We start from the raw sequence: 22,486 nt of genomic DNA on the forward strand, positions 1-22,486 counted from the left end.
AAGCCAATTGAATTACTCGTATTACATAAAACCACATCATCTGTCAGGATCGGGGAGGGATAGAAGCCCAAGAGCCAGGTAACAAAGGATGCCTGTTCAGACATTGCCTTCACCTACCATTTCCTCCTGCACTACTCACAACCACCTCTTAACGCAGCAATGCCATCAAGAAACAGAAAAGCAATCAGCAAACCCACGTAGTACAGAAAGGCACTGTGTGTAATATATATCACAGTCCTGGTATTATGTTGTACAAGAGGGGACGGAAAAAGAGATTCAGACACAGCCAAGATAGAACAGAAGCAGCATATGAAGGAAGAAAACAGTCTCAGCAACTGCAATGGTCTGACCTACCATCATCTCCCAGCAGACCTCAGCTGAAACTCCCTGAACTATTCAGGACATTATCTTACATCTTCAAAAGCAAGGACAGAGAATAATTGACCCTTGCACACGAAATAAGGAGGCAGAAGAAATAGTACGAATTTCTCAGTAGACTGAAATCAGCGTAGGTCACACACAGCAGATACTCAAACCTTCTCACAAAAACTCTTGGGCTTAAAGTGTTATTTGAGATTTCAATAGATATACTTCTCTGGGGGCTTGTTTCGTTAATTTGCCCCAAGTAACAAAGATACATTTCTACTCGTAAATACAATCTTCTCAGAAAAAAAGGTTTCTACGCCTGAAGACGCTCAACGTGTGAGGAACAAATTCAGCCCAGCCCTTGCTGAAGTTATCCCCAAGCAGCAGTGACATGAAACAAACCACAAGCAATCTGTTTAATAGCCAACAACCAGAAAACTAGCAGAATCTGACAAAAATCTCATCAGCTTCACCAAACTGCTGCTTAGCAAAGCAGCAATTAACCCACACGGAAAACACACCCACACCCAAAAGCTGGGCAAGCAGCAAAGGACAAAGCAACAAATGCTGCTCCCCTCCATCTCTGCTATATTCTTCTCCTTTCCTCTAAAGCCAACTAGAACTTCCTAGAAACACTAGTGATTCTTTTCTCTGGGTCCAAAAATAGCAACTTAGTAAAAATTCCCAGCCACTAGTGCTGCACTCCTTACCAACGCATTGTTTCTACATCTCTCCAGGAGAGGAAATCTGATCGTTTCTGTCTAGCTTGCTTCTGAGCCACCAGGTTTGGAGCTGCTAATTACAGTAACGGTACCAAGAAAATTCTGTAACAGGAACCAACTGCTTACAGAACTCTTGCTATTAGAAAAACACACTTGGGAGAGGTAGGAGAGATGATTGTTTAATAACGTAACTTGGCCCTGTGAAATCAGAGCTTTCTTCCAACTGAAAAAAATATGGCTATAAAGAGCAGAGCACTTCAAACCTTGGCACATGCAACTTGGATGTAAGAAGCATCTGCAATTTTGTCATCAAGAAACCAGACTATGCAATATTCCAGACTAAAATCCACATTGAAAATATGTTATTAGAAAGGCATTTCATTAAATCAAAGCAGACAGTAGATAAACCGAATCAACACTGTGTGTTTTACAGTCTGATTCTGTAAGCCTGTACCTTTAGTCACTCGTGCAGAGTGGAAAAGCCAGAGGACACTGGCATCTTGCAAAATTATGTTTTCATATGTCAAAAAACTGCACAATGTTCAATACGTATTTAATAGTAATATTTCATACCATAGCAAAGGCTTATAACTCACGTTAACCAACCCATACTACATCTAAAACCATCAGCTTCTCACATCATCTGGATTAGAGAAGACTTTTCATCCAACCGTAAGCTCAGAGGGCAATTTTTCAACTGCTCTGTTCATGTGAATTTGTACCAGTAAAATCAAAACATGTAAATAGTGTACGGTACTGTATGGCACTTTTGCTTGTGTTTTGTGCATGGCATGGAGAGGACTAACAAGTACAGCACAGCATGTTCAGCTGGAGATCCAAGTTGCAAGTGGCAAGCTCCATACCTGTGTGAAGGTGAGGGAGCTTCAAACTGCGGCACCGTACTGTCCTCACTGACTGGGGAGTACAAGCCACTCATTTCCTGAAACAGAAAGCCAGATTACAGCAAAGCTGACAAAACATGAAGAGTAGGCACATTTCAATATATGGAATTTACATAGACTTCCTTGCATGTTATTTTTCCTAACAAAATAATGAACCGTAGCTGCAATTCTTCAATCCCCTCCTGGAAGCTTCCCCCTGAAGCAGGATACCTGAAGAAACCTTGATTTTTTTTTTCCTTTTTCTTTTTTCTTTCAGGTATTGTTCCTGACAAACCCAGGTATCAACTGGGTTTATGAAACCACACAGCTGCAGTGATTTTTTTGCCCCACAAAAGGCAGTTGTAAAGTTTATACTCAAACAAAAAGAAAGTGGATTTAGTTAACATCCAAGAGTCCCTAACCCAGGACCTCCCTTAAGCACAGCAGAACAAGCAAGCTCTAGGCATATTTTTGAGACACATGCTAACTTTTATCCAGCAGCCTTTGCAGCTATAAAGTAATGTCAGATGTAGGTCAAAGGAAGAACAGCCACAAGACAACAGGGCAAAGGTGGTATTGTGCTCCAGACTTAAAGGAGGATCTATCAAGTCTTCTGTGGAGTAGGTGCACGAGGGAAACTTTACACATGAACTTGGCTTTGTCACTTCCAGTCTAAATCACTTCAGTGCACCCACTGTACGAGATTCTATCTTTAATCCATTTGAGAAATTGAAGCTATGCAGGATGCTGCAGCTCATTAGTTAAGGGCCAAAATGTTCCAGGACATTACTGGTACTTTTAAAATTCCCACTAGGTGCCCATTAGTTGTTAGGTAGAGATATTTGTGACAAGAGAGATCCCAGGCTTCAGAGGTCAGCTCTGAGGTCGCTGTCACGCACTGGATGCATACCCCAGCTGCAGCCTGCTGGACTGCCAGATTAAAGAGCAGAAACCCAGGTAGCTAGATATTCTCCAAGGGACCCCACAGCTTTAAGAATAGCTTCTCCTAAATTTGAAAGCCTATTTTACCAGTCTAGCAAGCTAAGGCATATTTATTTCCCAAGAGCTGAGAAAGATTCAGGGAAGCCAGCTTGAAACACAGTGTTATCTGCTGAACTACAATTTGCATAGTTATCAGCTGAAGGGAAGTTCCTGCAGCTGTCAGTTCTATTTATACTTTGATAATTCATCAGCATGTGCATGAATTCAACATAAATGTAGAAATCTAAGAGGCTTTTGGGCAGTGGATGGGAGATGGGACTGACTGCTTGAGGCAAGCAAGAAGAACAGCAGCCACGCTACCTGATTCCCAAGAAGCTCTAAGGGAAATCTACTTAGAGAGGTGGCAAAATCTGATGCATTCCTAAAACAGTTTCCTACCTCACAGTCAAAACACTAAAATGACTAGGGGAAAGGATCAAGCAAAAACCTGAAGGACTGAATGAGGATAGCAGGATTGAGCTGATGGGCTTACAAATACTTAGAGAATAATTCTTAACAAAAAAATCTCAGGAGGATCCTGAGGATCGGGAAGTAGCAGATGGTTTCTGTTCTAACATGCAGTGGGAGCTGATTCTGCTCCTCTGCTCCTACCCTGCCTCTGCATTACAGCTCTCTCGTGCACCCCTGATGCATCTCCACTTCTACTGTGGCACGTTGCTAAGATTTAAACAGCCTGTACAGACTGCCAGAATAGGGCAACACAAAAATCATAAATCATGACCAATAAATTGGCTGTTGATTTCTAGCAATTATTCTAAAACACTACTCACAAAGAAATTGAAAGATATGATTATATAAGAGCTAGGTTTCAATAAAGCCCCCCCTTACTAACCTGCAGTCTGCACACATCAACTTCGTGAACAAATTAAAGAAAGAGCATCATCTGTTCATTTTCCCATTACTGAAGCAACTGCCATAAATTTAACACATCAGCCCCACAGCAAGGCAGACAGCTTGATGGAAAAGAAAAATTGCCAGAGTCAGAACAACGTCTGGGCACCTCACCTCTACTCGTTTAATATCTTCTTCCAGAACACTTAGCTCCTTCTGGATCTGCTCCAGTTGCTGTGGATAAGAGAATGGGAGAAATCTAAATCAATCTGCACAGCACCACTGCCAAGATAAATTAAGATCTTTTCAGAGAGAAACCTTAACTATTGTAACTGTAAGTAATTCAAAAGTCGCTAGGAGATGTTCACAGGTATAGATTAACATAAGTATGCACAAACTACTTTTAAGACAAAGTTGTTATTGTGAAACGGTACAAAACAAGAGCATGATGTACTTTGATTTTAAACACCAAGATTCACATTATTCAAAGTTACATTTCTACACTCCCATAGCACCTTCCATGCAAGATATTTATAACTTGTTTACAAGCACTGAACATGATCAGGCAATGACACCATGAACGAGACCACAATCACTTCATCCTTGAAGAAAATATGAAATACTTAGCTAAAAACTATTACGAACACTTCCCTTTCTAGGGGTTAATCTACTAATTGACAAGCTAAAGTTTATGGTAAGATTTTCAGATTGGCAAAAACACCCATTATGACCAGGGAGAGATTTGCTCCTGGTACCAAGCAAGCGTGGCATCACCTTAAAAGGTGCAAAACCTTGGATTACACCACAGATTCCAGCCAATCTAACAAAGGCCTGTCTGTGAAAGGCTCAGAAGGAAACTTCTTCCAAACTCACCAGCCACCACTTCCTTTCCCTTTTTGGGGTCACACTTATTTTTTCCCCTCTCCAACCAGACAGTGCCCTGGTTTGACTCATCACACACACAGCAAAGCCACAGACTTGATGCTTACTGCTTACTCCTAAGCAAGAGAATCACCTGCTCCCCAGCTCTAATTCTCATTCCTCATTCAATAGACATCTCCCATCCAGACACCCACACAGCCTGTGCACAGCCTCTCAAGACACATGCACCATGCTAGGTCAGAGCTCTAAACAGACCAACCTCAGCTTCTGTGCAAGCCCAACTCACCAACATGCACAACCCTAACCAGGAGAACTAGAAGTCCACCTGACTTTTCTCACCTTGCCATAAAGATCTACAGGCAGCTAGCACTGTGGCATTTGACCAGAAGCTATTATCAAGTTGGCAAGTCCACTGAAAGTGCATTAAGCACAACATTCTTTGAAGGCCAGTCACATTTTTGCCTTACTCTATTTACATCAAATTGACCAAAACTAAAATTATCAGTACTGCGTTACATATCAGTACTCTTAGTACGACATATTCCCAGGAATGTTTGGCAAACTGTTTCTGAAGACTTATTCCCTCCAGGGCCCTGCTCCTTCAAATGACAATCTTTTGCTTAAAGACTAAAATTCCCACTATTGACCAGCACAGCAAATACTGGCATGCTCTGCATCAGAAAATCCATTCTTTTAATCTACCTTTTGGACATGAAGAATGCTTCTGTGCCTAAAGACAGGAGAGGATTGCTGCATTCACACCTATTTCTAAGATGGCAGCATCTTCCTTGGAATGAGATGATGCTGTACCTATATCTTAGCCACCCTACTTTGAACTCTTCAGTTCACAATTTTAGTCACAGACAGCACAAGTTTAATGGTTTAAACCTAGAGTGTCACAGATAATTTACAAACCACTACACATAACAGATAATTCCATTTTCACTTGCAAAACCTACAGCAAGAATAGCAGGTGGTGCTATAGCTCCAAGATTAGTGGTAAAGTTAAATGACACTTGCACAGTATGGGCCCTGCCTGTGCTCAGCTCTAGCAGTCAAATACCATTAGTCCCCTGCTTCTATAAACTTATTTAAAAAGAAGTTACAAAACCTCACTTAGAAGTTCCAAAATTACAGCAAGGAAATGAGCTATTCTACAATAGACTGGACCATGGCCAAACTAGAAGACTGAAAAATAACTGATGGTTGTTGCCATCATGTAACCAGGAGACCTTTTTGCAGGCAGATACACTTCATTGGCCAGGTTTTAGCAACTACTGCACAGTGCCCAAAGTACCCAAGACTTCGTTTGCTGTTGCTAAATCTTCCTTCCAGCTACATTTAGACAAGTAATCACATTTATCAAGCAGCAGCAAGCCTAAAAAAAATGAGGTGTGTTGCACATTTACTTCAGGAAGAGTCTTCTGACCCCATAAGCATCAAATCAGTTACCGGTACTTGCACTGTGACCTTCTTTTTTGGTAGCTCAAATATCTCATGGTTTTGCTTTAGTCTACCAAAGTCCTTAAATCAGTCCATGTTCATTCCAATTCTACTCTGAAAAATGAGACTGCTGAATTATAATTACCTGCCACTGCAAAACATTTAAGGAAAGCTAAATGAATTATAGACCTCATAATATGCCCAGATTTATAGGCCCTTTGCTTGATTTTCAGTCATGTTGGGCTCAAAAAGCAAGCCAAGTCCTGTCTCACTGATGGGCAGAATCATTTCCGTCAAGGTTTAGATTAAGATGGCATAATGCTTAGAATGAATGCTTAAACAAATGCAAAAAGAAAACCACTTATTATGAACTCTGAGACACGGATGCTTTCCCCAAACTGAAAGGGCCACTGTGAATAAGCAGAAGTCTTCAATTCAGCAGCTGCAACAAACTCAGTCATTTCAGCTCCGCTGTGAATAAATTACAAGAAGCAGGTGTATAACATTCTGGTCCCAGAAAAAGAGCTTCAGAACATGCAAGTCAAGAACTAATGGACTGGAAAAATGGGATGTCAAAGATCTGCATGGCAATTAAGAAAAACAAGCTAATAGTACAACTCAGAGCTAGTCTCAGCTAAGCAGAACTTCAAAGACAAACAAGCTTACGCAGTGAACCAGCTGCACAGTATTCCAGTGAGAGTGCACAACTTGATTCCCACACCAGAAGAACAATCTCTTCCAAGTTCAGTCATTTAGAGGCTGCTGAAGAACTAACAAAATAAAAGGTGTAACTACTGGCAATATTCTTGTTCAGATGAACAGGCTAGCAGTAATAGGTCAAAACAGCAAGTAAAAGTAACAGCCAAGGAAAGAGACATCACAACCACAGAGGTTAGAACAGATTCTGGACATCCTCCAGTCCAACCCTGCTGCTAAGGAAGGTTCCCTACAATAGGTTACACAGGAAAGCATCCAGGTAGGTTTTGAGCATCTCCAGAGTAGGAGACTCCACCAACTCTCTGGGCAGCCCATTACAGTGCTCTGTCATCCTCACAGTAAAGAAGTTTTTTCTCATGTTAGTATGGAACTTTTATGTTTGTGCCCATTGCCCCTGCTTCTGCTACTGGGCACCACTGAAAAGAGTCCAGTCCCATCCCCTTCACTCCTTCCCACCAGATGCCTGCATTACCATTTATAATTGTAAATGAAAAAGATCCCCCTCAGTCTTGTGAACCATGTCTCTCAGCATCTCCTCACAAGGGAAATAGTCCAGCATCCTCATCATTTCTGTGGTCCCTACGCAGTTACAAAAGAAAAAAGTTACCACAGTAGGTAACGTATGGTCTCATAGCCTTCTTCTTACACAACCTTGCAGATCAGATTCCTTTCAGATCCCCAAGCAGTTCTCAGAAACCCTCTTGTTTGAGTTTGAAGCTGTCTAGAATCACAGAATTGCTCAGGTTGGAAAAGGCCTTAAAGATCATCAAGTCCAACCCCATCCTAACCTAACCATATTACCCTATGGGTAGTCTAGATACCAAGTTCTCTAAAATCAACTTTCAGCTCTGGACTAAGCATATGAAAGGACATCCTCCAGCTACAGTTATGCAGAGATGAATGTGCCATCAATATCAAAATGCTCCTGACTTTCAATTCAAGAATCTAGGTTGGGAATATTAATTGCTACTTATACAGCACTAAACACCATGGTCAGAATTTGATGTCAGTTGGTTATCTAGCAACAAATGCAGTTGGGCACAGCGGGAAAATTGTCAACCTCATGCTCTTTATTTTTCCTGGACCAAGAACTTTCTTCATTGGCTCTGGTGAATTCTAGGTGCTCCCATCTAGACCAAGGCTAGAGTGCCTTGGTCTCAGTGCCACAGAGATGACCTGGAAACAAACAGACAAGAAAAACTCACGAGGCAGTCATTTGCCTTCAGCCAACTGGCTTTCCAAGTCTAGAAAAAGGATAGGAAAGAAATAGCAGAAGTTATTTTCTAAGGAAATACTGAGAAATTCCTAACGCAACTCCCACTGAACAGTTTAAACAGAACTTCAGGATTCACACTTTTGGAAACAAGCTACTGTGTGTCAGCTACACTCCTACAACACTCTGATCCAAAAGCTTCACGCATGCATCACTCTGTATACAATAAAGACAAAAACTCTCCACACAACATCCTCTTGCCTACATCTTGTCCTTCTATCACCTAGTCCGCTAGCAAATTTGAATATGAACTCAGTATAGCAATAGCTGAACCTCAGATATCCAGCAAGATAAGTTTCTTCCCATAAAACTCAATATCTCAAATACAGCTCAGATCAGCTTTCCCTAGAAATCAGCTGGAAGTCCCATATGCCTCAGTGTTTTCCTCCCATTATTACATAAAGCCTGCTACATAGATCAAGTAGGTAAGGAAGTGATCTTCAGAGTTGAAAGAGATTTTAGGCCTTTAAGCCACAAGTTTTGACATCAAATTCCATTTGTTGACAACTTTACTGATGAAGTCTTTGCATGAGCGGAAAACAGTACAAGGTTTCTTTTGGAGCATTCTTTTTATCTTTGTACAAGTCTTTGCACATTATTTTCATTGGTTAATTGTGGGATACAAGCCTTTTAGACATATGAGCAGGCCACCCATGAGACCTGTCTTAATGATATATTTCTTCCCTGCGGTCAATAGTTCCTCCAAATGGCATATACTTCCTCTTAGCAGGGGAAGAGCTAACAATGGTTTGAAGGCTACATTCTGATTAACACAAAATTCCTGCAGGCAGGAGGAGGGGGGAAGGCTGGCTAACCAAGTATGTTTCACACTTGTAATTTCTCCCAAGCCCTCTTAAAATAAATCCTTCAGTTCAGGTTGCAGAGATGATGCTTTGACCGCTTGCTGACACACTCGGGTAGAAGTCCACCACAAGAGGAAGATCACCAAGGCAGGGAACAAAACTGTTTAAAAAACTGAGATGGAGTCAGTTTAATAAATTTGTGTACAAGGCCACTTAACTCCCAGCATTAGGTTGCACCTTCCTTTCTTTAGGGAAATCTCCCCCAGCTCATTAAGGAACAACAGTCAGCTATTACACACTGAGATTTCTATGGTAATCCCTAGCTGTCTGCTCATACCCCAACTGCATCCTTGGCTTATCACTACAGTCAGAGCTCACATGTCTAATTGAGCAGCTTAGAAATGCAAATAGATTTAAAATACCAGTTATTTAAGTGCAACGCACAGGAAAGAGTACTATAGCTATAAATTTACCTCAGGAGCCCTGGAATGTAATCAAGACTATATGACAACATAAGAGCATGACTGATTTCTAGTTCTGTCACCTCCTCTTGCTTATTCATTAGTTCATCCATGTGTGTATGCACAGAACAATAAGATCTGACAGGTGAAGTGATTAACACAAGCTAATGACATCCCTGGAGAATTCATGCTTATAATTCCCTGCAATTATCCCACAATAACTAATAACTCCTCTTATTTTTAGTATTTAACATGCTCACAGGATGGAGTACATGGAGACGGTTGGATAGATGCGTATCTGAGGCTGAAAAGGGTGACAATGATTCTGAAATGCTGAGCAAGCATTCAACACAGACAACCTGAGAACAGTTCAGGATTACTCCGCTGCCACGTGATGTTGAAGAGATGAAGACAGCTCCCTTGCACTGGCTGACACTGAAAAGGTCTTGTTTGGTAAACAGGAGAGACTTAATGTGACCTTATTAGAAATAAAAAAATATAAATATAAAGTAGTGACAGCTGCCAAGAGAAGCATGAATGCACCTAGATGATATCACCTGTACAACTTGATTTGTGACAGCAGTTGTTCAACTCCACCTTGCGTAAATGTGCTACTTCACAGAAACATTTAGCAGACTGCCCATCAAATAGCTGTGCTAAAAGTGCTTTAGGACAAAGTACATATACACACAAAATACTCAGATTCATAGATATGGTGGTACCTAGCTTCATGTAGTAGCGTTCAAACCACGACAAAGTAATTGGTTAAGTCTCCTTAAACTGATAACTGAGCAGAGTAGAGTTTTGGTAGCAAGAGAGCTGATACCAGCAGTAAAATGTTCAAAGTGAACAAACAATCATTTAAAAATAAACAAAGTTAAACTTGAATAAAGTATTTATGCAACACAGCTAAGGTAATAGCATCAAATTTGTAATTTTATAAGAGTCACAGGTTGATGTATTTGGTTTCCCTTGAAAACAGTAATAAAACACAAAGTCAAGCTTTTCATTATTAAACTTGACCTTCTAGACTCCTTGGACCTTTGATTTTAATAGAAGAGCTCGATAGATGGAAAAAAAAGGGAAGCGTGCATCCAATTAACTCTGCACTCATATGGAAAGGCAATGCTAAGTTTGTCTTTGAGAAAACCAGCTATTGTGGATGATCAATACACCCATTCACTATAAAACTACCCGTTATTTTGTTTAGAAAATATTTTCAGGCTTCAGCCATTTGTTTTCAATCTTTTCCCAAGTCAGATTCTTTTTTCTCCTGCTAGTATTACCAAGGATTTTTTTTTAGCCATATTGCCACAGGTCAAAAAGAAAACAAAACAACCTTAAAATAAAAAAAAGAACTTGCAAATACCTTTGTGCAAAATACATGCAGTAAATTTCAGCTTGAAAGATCAATGTTTTGGAAAGTTATGAACACATCAAAACAGAATTTCTAATGGAAACTTCTGCAGGTACTGAACTTCACATTTATCTTCTGGAGAAATGATGAAAGTGCAAGAAAGAAGCATTTGTCAGAAGACTTGACTACAGCAATATTCTGAATTCTTAAGTATGAGTCTGTAGAGTTTTCTTCTAGATGTAACTCCCCCTTTAATAAGTGAAGTCATCACCATTTCATGAAGGCAGGAGGAAAAAACTTTTGAGTGAAACAAGCAGAGTTACAGGTGGTAAATTATATGCTCTGAACATGTTGTAATGAAATATTATACAAGTACACTAACTCCAGGGCAAGATCTGCATTAACTAACAAAATTGACAGTCCCGAAGAAATTGCAGTCTGTAATTAATAAAAGCTGTTAATAAAATCATGCAATAAATAATATTCAAAGAGGCACACTAGGAAACAAAGTTACCAGGCAATTTTGTATTTCTTTGAAGATTTAAAACAAAAATTTGAAACAGATACTCAATCATACACAAAAGAAGCTGTAACTTACTGAGTGAAGTTGCAATTACTCACTCTGCAGTCATCTGTACTGGAACCAGGTTTGAATTAGTAAAAACAAAAAGAGTAGTGTTCCTTCAGACTCTCCCCACAAAAATAAAGCCTGCTTACATGACTCACAGCTCTGTCAAATATGTTAAACATTCCAGAGTCTTTGCATGTTGAGTTCCATCTTTATTTCTTAAGGTCACCTATTAAAGCATCAAAAGAAACTTAAAATTTGTTAAAAGATCCAATAACTTTTCCTGTGCTTTACTGCTTTATTAAGATAGTCATTTGGATCCCTCTTCCAAATTAATACTTCAGTGTTTCTGCAGACATCTGCATGCAGGTTAATACTTGGATGCATCATCATCATAGGCACAGACCACATCCTTCCCCAAACAGCAGCTCCTCTGGAAGAAATCATTTGGTAAACAGAATGGAGTATTTGTAACAAACACTGCTGACTATGGGAAAGATCTTGGGATGACTATAAAGAACCAACTGGAATAATTTAGCCTGTTGGTAGAACTGGAGTCTTGAATGATGAAAACAGTTTTTTTAAAACCTTCCTACTGACTAATTTGTGTTTTCTACACTTCTATCCATTGTTTCTTATCTTCCTTATCAGGTGAAAAGAAAGATTGCAAGTGCAAGTCTGACAAGGCTTCATTTCCAAAAAGATGAATGGCAAGGCCAGATGCTAACCACTACAGCAAGCTCAGAACTGACAGGCTTGCACAAATGTCTTTTGAGATGTGACAGCCTGCATTTGATGTTAGAACACAAAAGGGGGGGGTTGATAAGAAATAACATCAGAAGTAGTCTTGGCAACAGAGGGAAAACGTAAGCAGGGACAGAAAGGACCTGAAATAGATCCTCTGTCCCAGCAGGCTTCAGGATGCTCCCAAGGCCCCGTTCCTAGCCTTAAGAAGTGATGTCCATTACAACTGAAGCTAAGGGCAAACACAGATGATATGGGAAAGGTTCCCCAGGTGCTGGATATTATTGCCAGTAGAGGAACACTGCACACGCTAAAAAATAAAAAGAAAACACAGAAGTTATGCATTCCACCCAAACGTAAACTAAAGCAGGCACTAATAGCAAATCCTTCTGGGAGAGTTGTTTTAACTCCTTCAGCTGCAGTAGTGCAAAGCAGAGTAGTTTTTTCCATGGCACTGACCTAAACATTGCATAGCTGAGCCATCCCAGGATTTCTCAAGTAAAGAACACCCCAGCCAAGCTCTGCATCAGCCTCCCAGACCAACAGAGTTACTGTGAAACTTGGGCAATCTCTCAGTCCCTCAAAGCTGCACCGTATCTTCACAGAAGGTACTTACTGAGTGCAGTTGGACAGTAGCCAGAGCCCACATTAGTTCTGCTGTAAAGACGGGTCAAATTTGTGACGTTATCTGCATAATCCTAAATATTATATGAAAAAAATGATAGCAGGCATACAGCACTCCTCAATCTACAGAATAACTATTAAAAAAATGAAAGCTTAAAGATGTCTTAGCAGTTTCAAGCAGCGCTCAAGTCTCCGCTGTTTAAACAAGATAAAAAGACAGGAATATGTATTTCTTTCTTAACCTTGAAGGCTCAGACAAATAGCTTCATATTAAACCAAATAAGTGGACAACTTCATTGATACCTCTAGTATAAGATACCCTAGATATCCTCTAGCATATGTTTTGCTTTGAAGCTCAGGTATCCTGATCTGCAATATTGTGCTGTACCTAGCTTAGCAAGTCTCAAACTCCACACAAGCATTCGTACTCAGTTTTCCTCCCCAATCCCATCCCCCCTTTTTTTTTTTTCCTTCCCCTTTTTCCTGTTACCCCTGTTGGTGGTTCTCATCAGAAGGCTGTGGATGTCTATTAGGATAACTTCCTTTAGGAAGTTTTGTGTAAACAAATCATGCCATTCTGAACAAGGTTGCTCACGTGCATCACCTTTACGTGATTCAAGTTTGCAATAAGCTGCAGACACACTGCTGGGTCTCACATTTTTCTTTCAACAACAACAACAAAAAAAAAAACCAAAAAACCAGCACTTTCTAGAAAGCTCATTCTTTTGTGGTTTTCACCATCATTTCTATAGGTTTCTGGGAAATTTCTGCTACCAGAGTGTATACTATTGCACGACAGTAAGCAACAAGTTCCAAACCATGAAAGACAATGCATGATATGGAAACATCTTTCATTCCTTGAGACAACTAAGAAAAGAGCACAGACTATTCATCTTTTTTGACACAGCATTAGTCATGGCATTTGATACTATCAAATTAAGACAGACCACAATTTCACTCCTTCTCAGTCTTACAATTTTTCCATCACAGAAAAACAAACCTTGAAGAGCTGGGTGAAGCATGTTGGAGGAAGGGAAATAACTTTATGACAAAACAACTTGAAGATAAAAATTCTACATTAAATTCACATCAGCATGAGACAAAAAGGCAAAAAAAAAAAAAACCCGAAGCTGTCACATGGTAAATATATTAGATTGCAAGGAAAATTGTTTGTCCTCTGCATGAGGACTTCCCCAAATACGCCTTGCTTTATTTGCTGAGATAATGCCAGACTTTCACATCACTTAAATAGAAATGAAGTGACAGAAAGCAGCAGACACCACCTCACACACTGAATAAAAACAAAGCACATTACCTCTCGTTTGTTTCTTCTGGCAACTTTGAGAAATTCCATAAGAATCTGCAGCTGGGCAGCATGGGACTCCTGTAAAATAATAAATAAGGATGTGCAACTCTTTCACAGTACGAGAAACAAGCATTCATACACAGCACATTCATATATTCACTTAGCAAAGAAACAGCTTTCATTCAGAGATGAGGACAAGAAAACGGATTATTAAGGCAGTTTATAAGAACAGTAGTTTTACTTGCCTCACAGGTTTTAAAGATTTTGTTTGGTTCTTGACAAGTTTTAACACGAAAGAAGAAACCCTTGTAACAGTTCTTGTTTGTGTATTTCTGAAGGCTTACTAAAAAAAAAAGTGTTTCTTTTTTTTTTCCCTTTTGCTACACCTGAAATTGCTTTTGGAATGCACATTCTCTGCACACTTGTCTATCCTGGAAGATCGTTAGCATTCACTTCTGCAAATAGCACACTGAAGTATGAAATACTTCTATGAAAAACATCTCCCAAAACGAACACTTGGGATTATGTAAAAAGACATGATGGCTGCTGAAGATTTTTCCTGAATGGAAGACAAAGTCATTGATGAAACTAAAACATATTTCTAGCCTTTCCAGAATAAGTTATCTCCATCAAACTTCGGCTTAATAATTACACCCAAATTTGCTAAAAACTTACAGAGAAGAGAAGGAGGACCTCAAGAGGGAATAAAAAACACTTCAGAATATAGTCCTATAGTTGCATTCCAGTATTCTGAAGTTTATTTTCACAGTCTGCAGAAACATTTGTCACTGAAAGACTGTGAACATTCAGTCAAAAAATTTCATGACGTCAACACACACAACCCATTAAGGGCAGAGGGGACAGAAAACATAAGGACATTAGGATACAAGGAAATAATTTTCTCCCTTGCAATTTTCTTATTCTCTCCCTACTCCTGTGACTGTAATTAAAAAGTAAAGCAAGTAAACGCAAAAAAAATGCAGTCAGGCATTCTTCAAGTGTAAAAGGATGGCTTTTTACTTTGTTTTTTGAAAGTTAAGTACCCTTACAAGATTTTCCTGCTCATAAGTACTTATAAGCTCAATCATGTTTCTTTGTTTCACATTTGACCCAAGTGACAAACAGGCTTGAGAACAAAGAAGTTTTACTTTGAAGCTAGAAACTATACTCCCACCCTCATCACCAAATGACAGTGGAAGAGTTACGTACAAAACTTCACCCTTATACCCCAAATAGGGATATAATCTTGCTCAAATAAATATTTGTGTTACTCCCCCACTATCAGAGGCACAGACTGAGTAAATATAGGTTCTACAGGAATAAGATACACAATTTCCAGTACAACTTCTTCCTCACCATTTCAATCTTACTCGAACTTCTCTTATCCAAAGTTTGTAATCCAGTTCATTTTAGAAGATCTAGCTCTTATAACTGAAAATGGTCATCTGAGACCAATGCCATAGAATGGCTAAATATCTAACTTTCCCAAACCAATGACATGACTGATCAATCATAGGAACAGCTAGCTTCACTCTGCACAGATCTTCAGACTGTCTTAATATATAAAAGGCACAAAAAAAGCAAACACTTACTGCTTCTAATTGCTTCTTCTTTTGCACCAGCAGCTCCAGCATCAGGTTGACATTAGCCAAGTCAAGATTGTCTTGATCAGTTCCCAACAAATCTTGAATTATCTGCCACCTGTGGCCATTCTAGAAAGAAAATGAGAGACATTGGACAGAAGGTTCAAGAAATTCAGGGCTATATCCAGCAACAAGTATCAGAACTGCACTATTTCATCCCTTTGTAAAAAATTTCAAAGCAGTCTTTGGAAATCAAAATCCCCAACTCTCCCACAAGTGCAGGAAATAGCTCTTCTGTCCCACTGCTGTGTAACTGCTTATCTCGTTTGGAAGATATTTTGAGAATCCGTGCTTTATGAGAACACAGCTACTGCTAGGAAAAGATTATTACACAGCCACAGTTTTATTTGATTTGTGCCCTAGTTTTTGAGAACATATTTCTATGGGGAGGAAAAGAACGCATGTTTATGGAAACTCAGTTGAATTATATCCACCTGAAATATTGTTAAGTGGCAATACCTTTTAATTTTTTTAACCAAGGAATACGTAAAGCCTTTCTGCTAAATTCAAATGGAAGAAAGTAGCATCAGCCCATTTCTTTTATGGCCCCCCCTGCCCACACTATTCCTCTTAAGTGTATTTTCGTGGGAAACAGAAGAGCAGGAAAGGAGATGGAGCTCAGCAGGCTGATCTTTTCATCTGACTTGTTAGAGCTAAAAAGAACTCCTTGGAGAACAAGCACACTACCATACACCCCAGACTCCCTTCCCTGAAGGTTGTTTGCCCTTCTTATTCTCAGTAAAGTTAGGCAAAAAAAAAAGTATCTTTCAGAAGAGAAAAGACTGAATTATAGGTTAACACTAGCATAGCTTTACATTAGGAAGACTCAGGACGCAGCTGAAAGGTCTTTGGGCCTCCTAAAACCTAAAGCTGGATCAAAAACCTTGTCCTCAAAAGCTATGACACTAAATCAAGATATTTAGGTTTGCAAGAACTATAAATGCCTTCCAATCTAAAGCAGACGTTTTCTAAGAAGCTATAGAGTATTTGTATTGGCTACATTAAGACAAATAATGTAACATCCATATAGAACATTATTCCTTTTTACACAACACTTAAAACCTGTGGGAACAGCACAGACAAAAAAATCTCAATTTCAATCTGGAACAACTAGAAAAAAAATATATGTATCACTTCAAATCAAGTCAATATGTTAATAGAGAAATTTTCAATAATACAACCTAGAATAAATTTCAGGCTGTACTTTTACTCTTCTAAGAATGGAAAGAAAGAACAAGCATCAGATTCATGAAAAAGAGAAGTTAACAGTGAACTTGCTGAACTGTTGAAGATTTTTATTTATTTAATATTTTGAAGGAACAGTAATAAAAGACAAAATATTAACCTGAAAATTATCAATCTGGAAAGAAATTATTTCCAGAAATGGAAAGTAATTGGAACACTGTTCAAAGGCTTGTCAAGCTCATTAGGTCAGGTTGAGGTATTTGAGTAAAATGAGATGTACAGAGAAAGAAGGACTCGTCTCTGCAGATATCAGATTCTAGAACTGCACTTTCAGTATGGAGAAGAATGCTGTAGATTTGTTAATGCTACATGCAATATGAATCTTGCCTTAGCCATCACTGAAGGGACCAGGAAACAATCTTTATGTACTGCTGCTATTACTTAATGAATTCTACTAAATGATTCAGAAAGTTTCAGAGATCCCTTAATGTGGTTTCTTCAATTAATGAGACAAATCCACTGCCAAGAAACGGCGCTCAGCGCAGGATTCGTTTGCTGTAACATGTCTCAACTTCTTTTATTACATTTGATGTTAAGAGAACAGGCACATTAAGTGGCACGTGCAGCATCAAGGCTTCTTGTTTTAGAAGACGTAGTATTTTTGTTTGCTGGCAAAAACAGATAATAGTGTTTTTGGAGTAAGGTCATGGTAGATTTTCCACTTACTGACAGTTATCTAACATAGAGGCATCCAAAAGTATAGTTTTAATGGTGCACTGTGAGAAAGCAGAATTGATTTCCAAAAAAGCTACTGCACATTCCTTCAGGTTAGCTGCACGAATTTTAAAGCCAGGTATTAAATCCCTTCTGTTTTATCTTCAGTAGAAAGTGGGTGGTAAGTAAGCCAATGAATCTTGAAAGCAAACTCTTTTCTGAAGCACACAGCTTCCGGAAGCATTGTTTTCTACAATGTAACCCCTAAATTAAGAAGGCCTCAATAGAGATTTCATTTATTTATTTACTTATTTTAAGTGAACAAAACATATTTACTTTGCATCCTTATTTAGGAGTTACGGAAGCCAAGGAAGGAAACCTGAAGAACTAAGACAAATACTATGCAAGTTTTCTGATTAATATCATATACTGTTCCGAAATATACAAAAGCATCCACTGCTACAGCAGAGGGATTTCCTCTAGAGAACACAGCCTAAATTGCACTCTGATTCCACAACATGAACGAAGTCTAGAAGAGAACCAGGCAGTTGTATCTGGGATCAGAGCCAGTACAGCAGTACTCCAAACACATCTTTCTCCCTCTTGTGGTTAGTATTATCCTTCCTTCAATTTCTCTTCAGAACCTAACCTCTCACACATGATCAGACAAGCTCCTATTACTTATTAGTCTTAATGCAGCCGTAATTTCCAGCACTGAATAAAGATGGTTACCTCTAAATAAGTGTGCTTTCACACTTATTTCTCAGGTTATACTCAGTTCACTGCAGGACATTCAGTTATGCTAAGTAACTAACAACCTGCTTCACCTGTATGAATGCTGGCAGGAAGAACTGGAGTTAACAAGGCTGTGGAGATACAGTGCCACTGGTATTGGTGTTATTCCCTCACAAAGCATATTAAAACACCAGCTCGACAATATAATCTCTAATAAATTAAGCCACATAATGACAATCATTGTACAGAATATTTAAATAAATATAAAGTAAGAAAGGTTGAACATACGGTGCTACTCACTGAATGGTCCAGTTTGAATCTTTTCTCCTCAGATCTCTGTTTTTGTTTAAGAATAAGTTCATTGACTGAAAGAAAAAAAACCAACAAAAAAAAAAACAAGTATCAGAAGAGAGATTTAAGAGCTCAAATAAAATATGAGAAAATCCATCCCAATTCTTATTTTCAATTACACAGACAGTTCACTAACAACTAAAACAGTATGAAGTTGCAGACATTTTTCTCTAATCAGTTTACTATCTGGACAAATTTCTGCAAAGGGTATAAAGATAAATAAGAAGTCATCAGCAAATACAATGCCTACACATTAACAAAATTGCTCCAGTTCATTTTTCTAAGCACCAGTGTATCTGTCTTGGAACTAAATAACACATAACAGAAGAGTTCGAAGGAGACAAAACATCAACAGATTTACTACAGGCCAAGAACAAGTGCAGCCAAACTTTCTCCTTTATATCACTATGTTCATTGCTTAAGATATTTTATTTCACACCAGTAGTGTAAAGAGATAGAAGTAAGCTCACCCCTTCCCATACACACACCTCTTTTTCTCCCAATACAGACCCCTTAACTGTAAGTGTACAGAAACAGTGCTTCAGCCTAACATATCCTCCACGACTTGTCTTAGCACCACCTTCAGCACTGCATGTTTGGGTAAGTCAGGGTGCCTGTTTCTGAACCATGTGCTGGCTACTCTGGCTCAGAGGCTATTACTGAATGGATACCCCAGCTATGAAATCAAGATTTGTTCTATTTTGGTATTTCATACTCCAACATGTTTCACTTGGATCTTTTCTCCCTGTAACACAGTATTTAACTATTCTCCTTCTTTGTTTCTGCAGCAATTAATTAGCACTGTGCACATGTACAAATATTTTCTGTATATAATTTAGACACAAAGATGCATCACATGAGCCACACTGTGGCAGTCAAAGTAGCACCATTCAGCCTCCCCACATCAGCATCTGTACTTCAGAAACAGTGCAAGTTCTTGGTTATTAAACAAATGACAGCACAAGAAATCAGAAGTAATTATAGAGTTTGAAATCTCTACTCACCATAGAACATCATCACCTTGCTGTTGTTTGCATGCTATAAAAAGCAAGTCACAGCCTTGCTGCCATAACTTAGCATACAGAACTGCTGGAGGCAGTGGAGTATTAACAATTTATACTACTAGCCACTTGTATTTATTTATTTTAAAACACAGCTGGTCAAAGGGCTGATGCTTGGATTTCATTTTCAATCTCTGCATGTGGGTTATTTATAGGATGAATTTACAAGTACATATCTCCCATCACAACTAAGATGTTACTTACACAAACAAACCTAGAGCTCACCTAAGAAATTGGGATAAAGATGATCTATGTTGTCCACAACATAATTACATTTGGGACATCTGTTGTTATCTTCCAAGCTCTGGTGAATACATTTGTAGCTATTAAAAAAAAAAGAAAATACAAGTGAATAAACAGAAAATAAAAAGGTACACAAGCACAAAGGAAATAGTATAAACCTTAGATAACGTGTACTTCCTTTGGATGGCTAGTTAACAGCTGCATTGCCAAAATGCTACAGTGGAGCCAAGGCATTCCAATATTGACTAAGGGCAGGCTACAGCAAAACCTGGAATTCTTGGCAAGGATTACAAAATTGTGTTTAAGAACTTCACTCATTTATTTCAATAAGAATTGAAAAAAAGTGTGGGTACTTCAGTCATGCTTGCATCTTGAATTCATGCTCCTCTTCCACAGGTAGATGGGCTGCATTATTCAGAAGCAACTTCTTTTACATCAGCCAAATACTTTGCAAGTGATATTGAAAGGTACTGCACATTCAGATAATAGTGCACAGACCTCTAAAAGAGTCTCACATTTTTCCCCCCAATCTCCCAATGGCTGTTCTTAATACAAGGCACTCCAAAGGCACTGTGATAAACTAGTCAGCTATTTGAGGGATGGACTAACAAGATGCACTTCAGCACGGAGCTAAAGAAGCTCACACCCTACCTAGCTTCAAGTTAACTGAAGAAATAAACACCCCATGACACATCATTGCTCTGTTGTACCTAAATAATGGTACTTTCATGCCTTTCATCTTGGACATCTTAAAAAACGCCAGTGATCTATAATGAAGCATTACGTACAAAGCACAAAATCAAGTGTTATCTGACCTGTAGGCAGGACAAAACACACCCTGAAAGTTAACTGAATCTGTTGCTCAAGGTGATTGTTTTATGCTCCTAAAATACTACTAGTAAAAAGTAGAAGACTATTTTTCTATTTAATATGCACTGTAAGAGTGTAGTACACACCAGACATTAAAACCTCACGGGTCAACACTTATCCCAACTCTTAGCTGAAGCCAGGGAAGCAGGTAACTCCACACCTGCACCTGGAGGGTTCTTGTCCTTCTCCAAAGAAGATTTGCTCCTTGTGAAAGCCAGAGATAACATACTGAAAAATACACGAACCTCAAGCCAATCTGATATAACAGTTTCCTAGTAAGCATTTTGCAAAAAGAAAAATATAAAGGAGTGAATATAGAAGCAAGCCTGAATCATACCCTCTCTCTTAAGTTTAACAGAATTGCAATAGATAATGTGGAGGCCCTCTTCAAATTGTGTGAGGTCTCGCTCAAAAGCAAAGAGGGCCTGCCAACACCAACAATGGCTCTCATGACCTTGATAACAGCAACACCCACTGCTTTCGATGGCAACAGAAAAAAAACTTTTCGTTTCCAGCAGAAACAGCCCTGACCCTGGACATGGAGTGCTACCAACAGTTTACGACCATTTTTTTCTTTACACAGAAATACGGTTAGCACTGAGCTTCATTTTAAGTACCGAGGAGACTTCTTTATTTTAGTCTAACTGGTGGTAACCACCTCTTAAAACTTGATTTCATTGTCTTCAATGTAAGGCCAGAAAGCAGAAGGAACAACTCACAAGGAAAGTGATCCACAGCAGTGTTAGGTCTCAAGCACCATACAGGATGGATGATCTGTGCAATACAAAGATCTTACCAGAAGCTGTGTCCACATTTTGTCATGTAGGCTTCTTCAATCATATCAAAGCAGATAGGACTAGGAAAAAAAAAAAAAACAGTTATGTTTTTCTAAAGTGCTATCAATCTGAAGCAGCCAGGCAAACACGTGTAATCTTTTATGTTTGTAAAATAGAAAAGAACAGAAAAAAAAAGTGCAACAGCAACTAGACAGTATAAAGATCAAAAGGGCAATCAACAGTTCTTTGAACTCTGAGCAATACTGCAGTTTGCTACAACTGGAAACCAGGTACGTGCTCACCCTTGAAGCTTTCAACAGTTGTAAACCACTCAAAGCCAGAGCACCAATGACAAGCAAAGAACCTCCTGACCAATTCAAGCTGACCTTGGACTATTTTTAACATAAGTTATGTCTAGGTGACACCAAGATCAGTTTTTTCTTCTGTGTTTTTTTTTTTTCCAGCCAATAGCTAGGCACAATTAAAAGAAATGACTCAGTAGTGATGGCATGAGAATCAGCTGTAATAAACTTGAGGCACAGGTGCCAGTGAGGGCTGTGCCCTGCAGGGCACACCAGACAGCAGGCAGAGCAGAAGGACACCTGAAGTTACATACTGCAACAAGTAGGAACCAACAGCCTGAAGGTCTGATGCAACAACTGGGAACCAACAGACCAGCAGCGTCCAAAGTCACAGGAGAAAACAGAATAGAGGACATGGGAACCCAAATTAGGAAAACAGGAGAATACAGCTGGACACCAAAGCTTTAGCTCTTTCCAGAACTATTTCTCAACCAACACAAGCACAGAACTCAGAGCAAGACATGCAGCCAGGCAGTGCTCCACAGAGCCCGGGGCAGGCAGGAGGTGAAGGGATCTACTGAGATGGTAATACAGGATATCAGCCTCCTTGACAAGTGGCTAAAAAA

The 22,486-nt window shown here is 39.2% G+C and overlaps 1 protein-coding gene across 3 annotated transcripts in view; it reads right to left on the reverse strand.

Annotated features, from left to right (window-relative positions):
* Window positions 1-21,675, reverse strand: part of COP1 (COP1 E3 ubiquitin ligase) — a 121,526-nt gene extending 99,851 nt beyond the window's left edge. For 2 of the 3 annotated variants that reach the window (XM_019618630.1, XM_010715809.1), the window contains exons 1-7: window positions 21,579-21,675; window positions 19,895-19,992; window positions 18,546-18,622; window positions 15,573-15,692; window positions 13,990-14,058; window positions 3,977-4,036; window positions 1,952-2,028 (exon numbers count right to left, since the gene is read on the reverse strand). In XM_019618630.1, coding sequence (XP_019474175.1) covers window positions 1,952-2,028; window positions 3,977-4,036; window positions 13,990-14,058; window positions 15,573-15,692; window positions 18,546-18,622; window positions 19,895-19,992; window positions 21,579-21,622 — 545 coding nt within the window. In that variant the 5' untranslated portion in view covers window positions 21,623-21,675. The remainder of the gene's footprint in view (window positions 1-1,951; window positions 2,029-3,976; window positions 4,037-13,989; window positions 14,059-15,572; window positions 15,693-18,545; window positions 18,623-19,894; window positions 19,993-21,578) is intronic. The other variant, XM_010715810.1, reaches the window with a different exon arrangement.
* Between the last annotated feature and the right edge of the window lie 811 nt (window positions 21,676-22,486).

The sequence above is a fragment of the Meleagris gallopavo genome, chromosome 10, assembly GCF_000146605.3.
Source record: "Meleagris gallopavo isolate NT-WF06-2002-E0010 breed Aviagen turkey brand Nicholas breeding stock chromosome 10, Turkey_5.1, whole genome shotgun sequence".
Taxonomy (NCBI): Eukaryota; Metazoa; Chordata; class Aves; order Galliformes; family Phasianidae; genus Meleagris; species Meleagris gallopavo.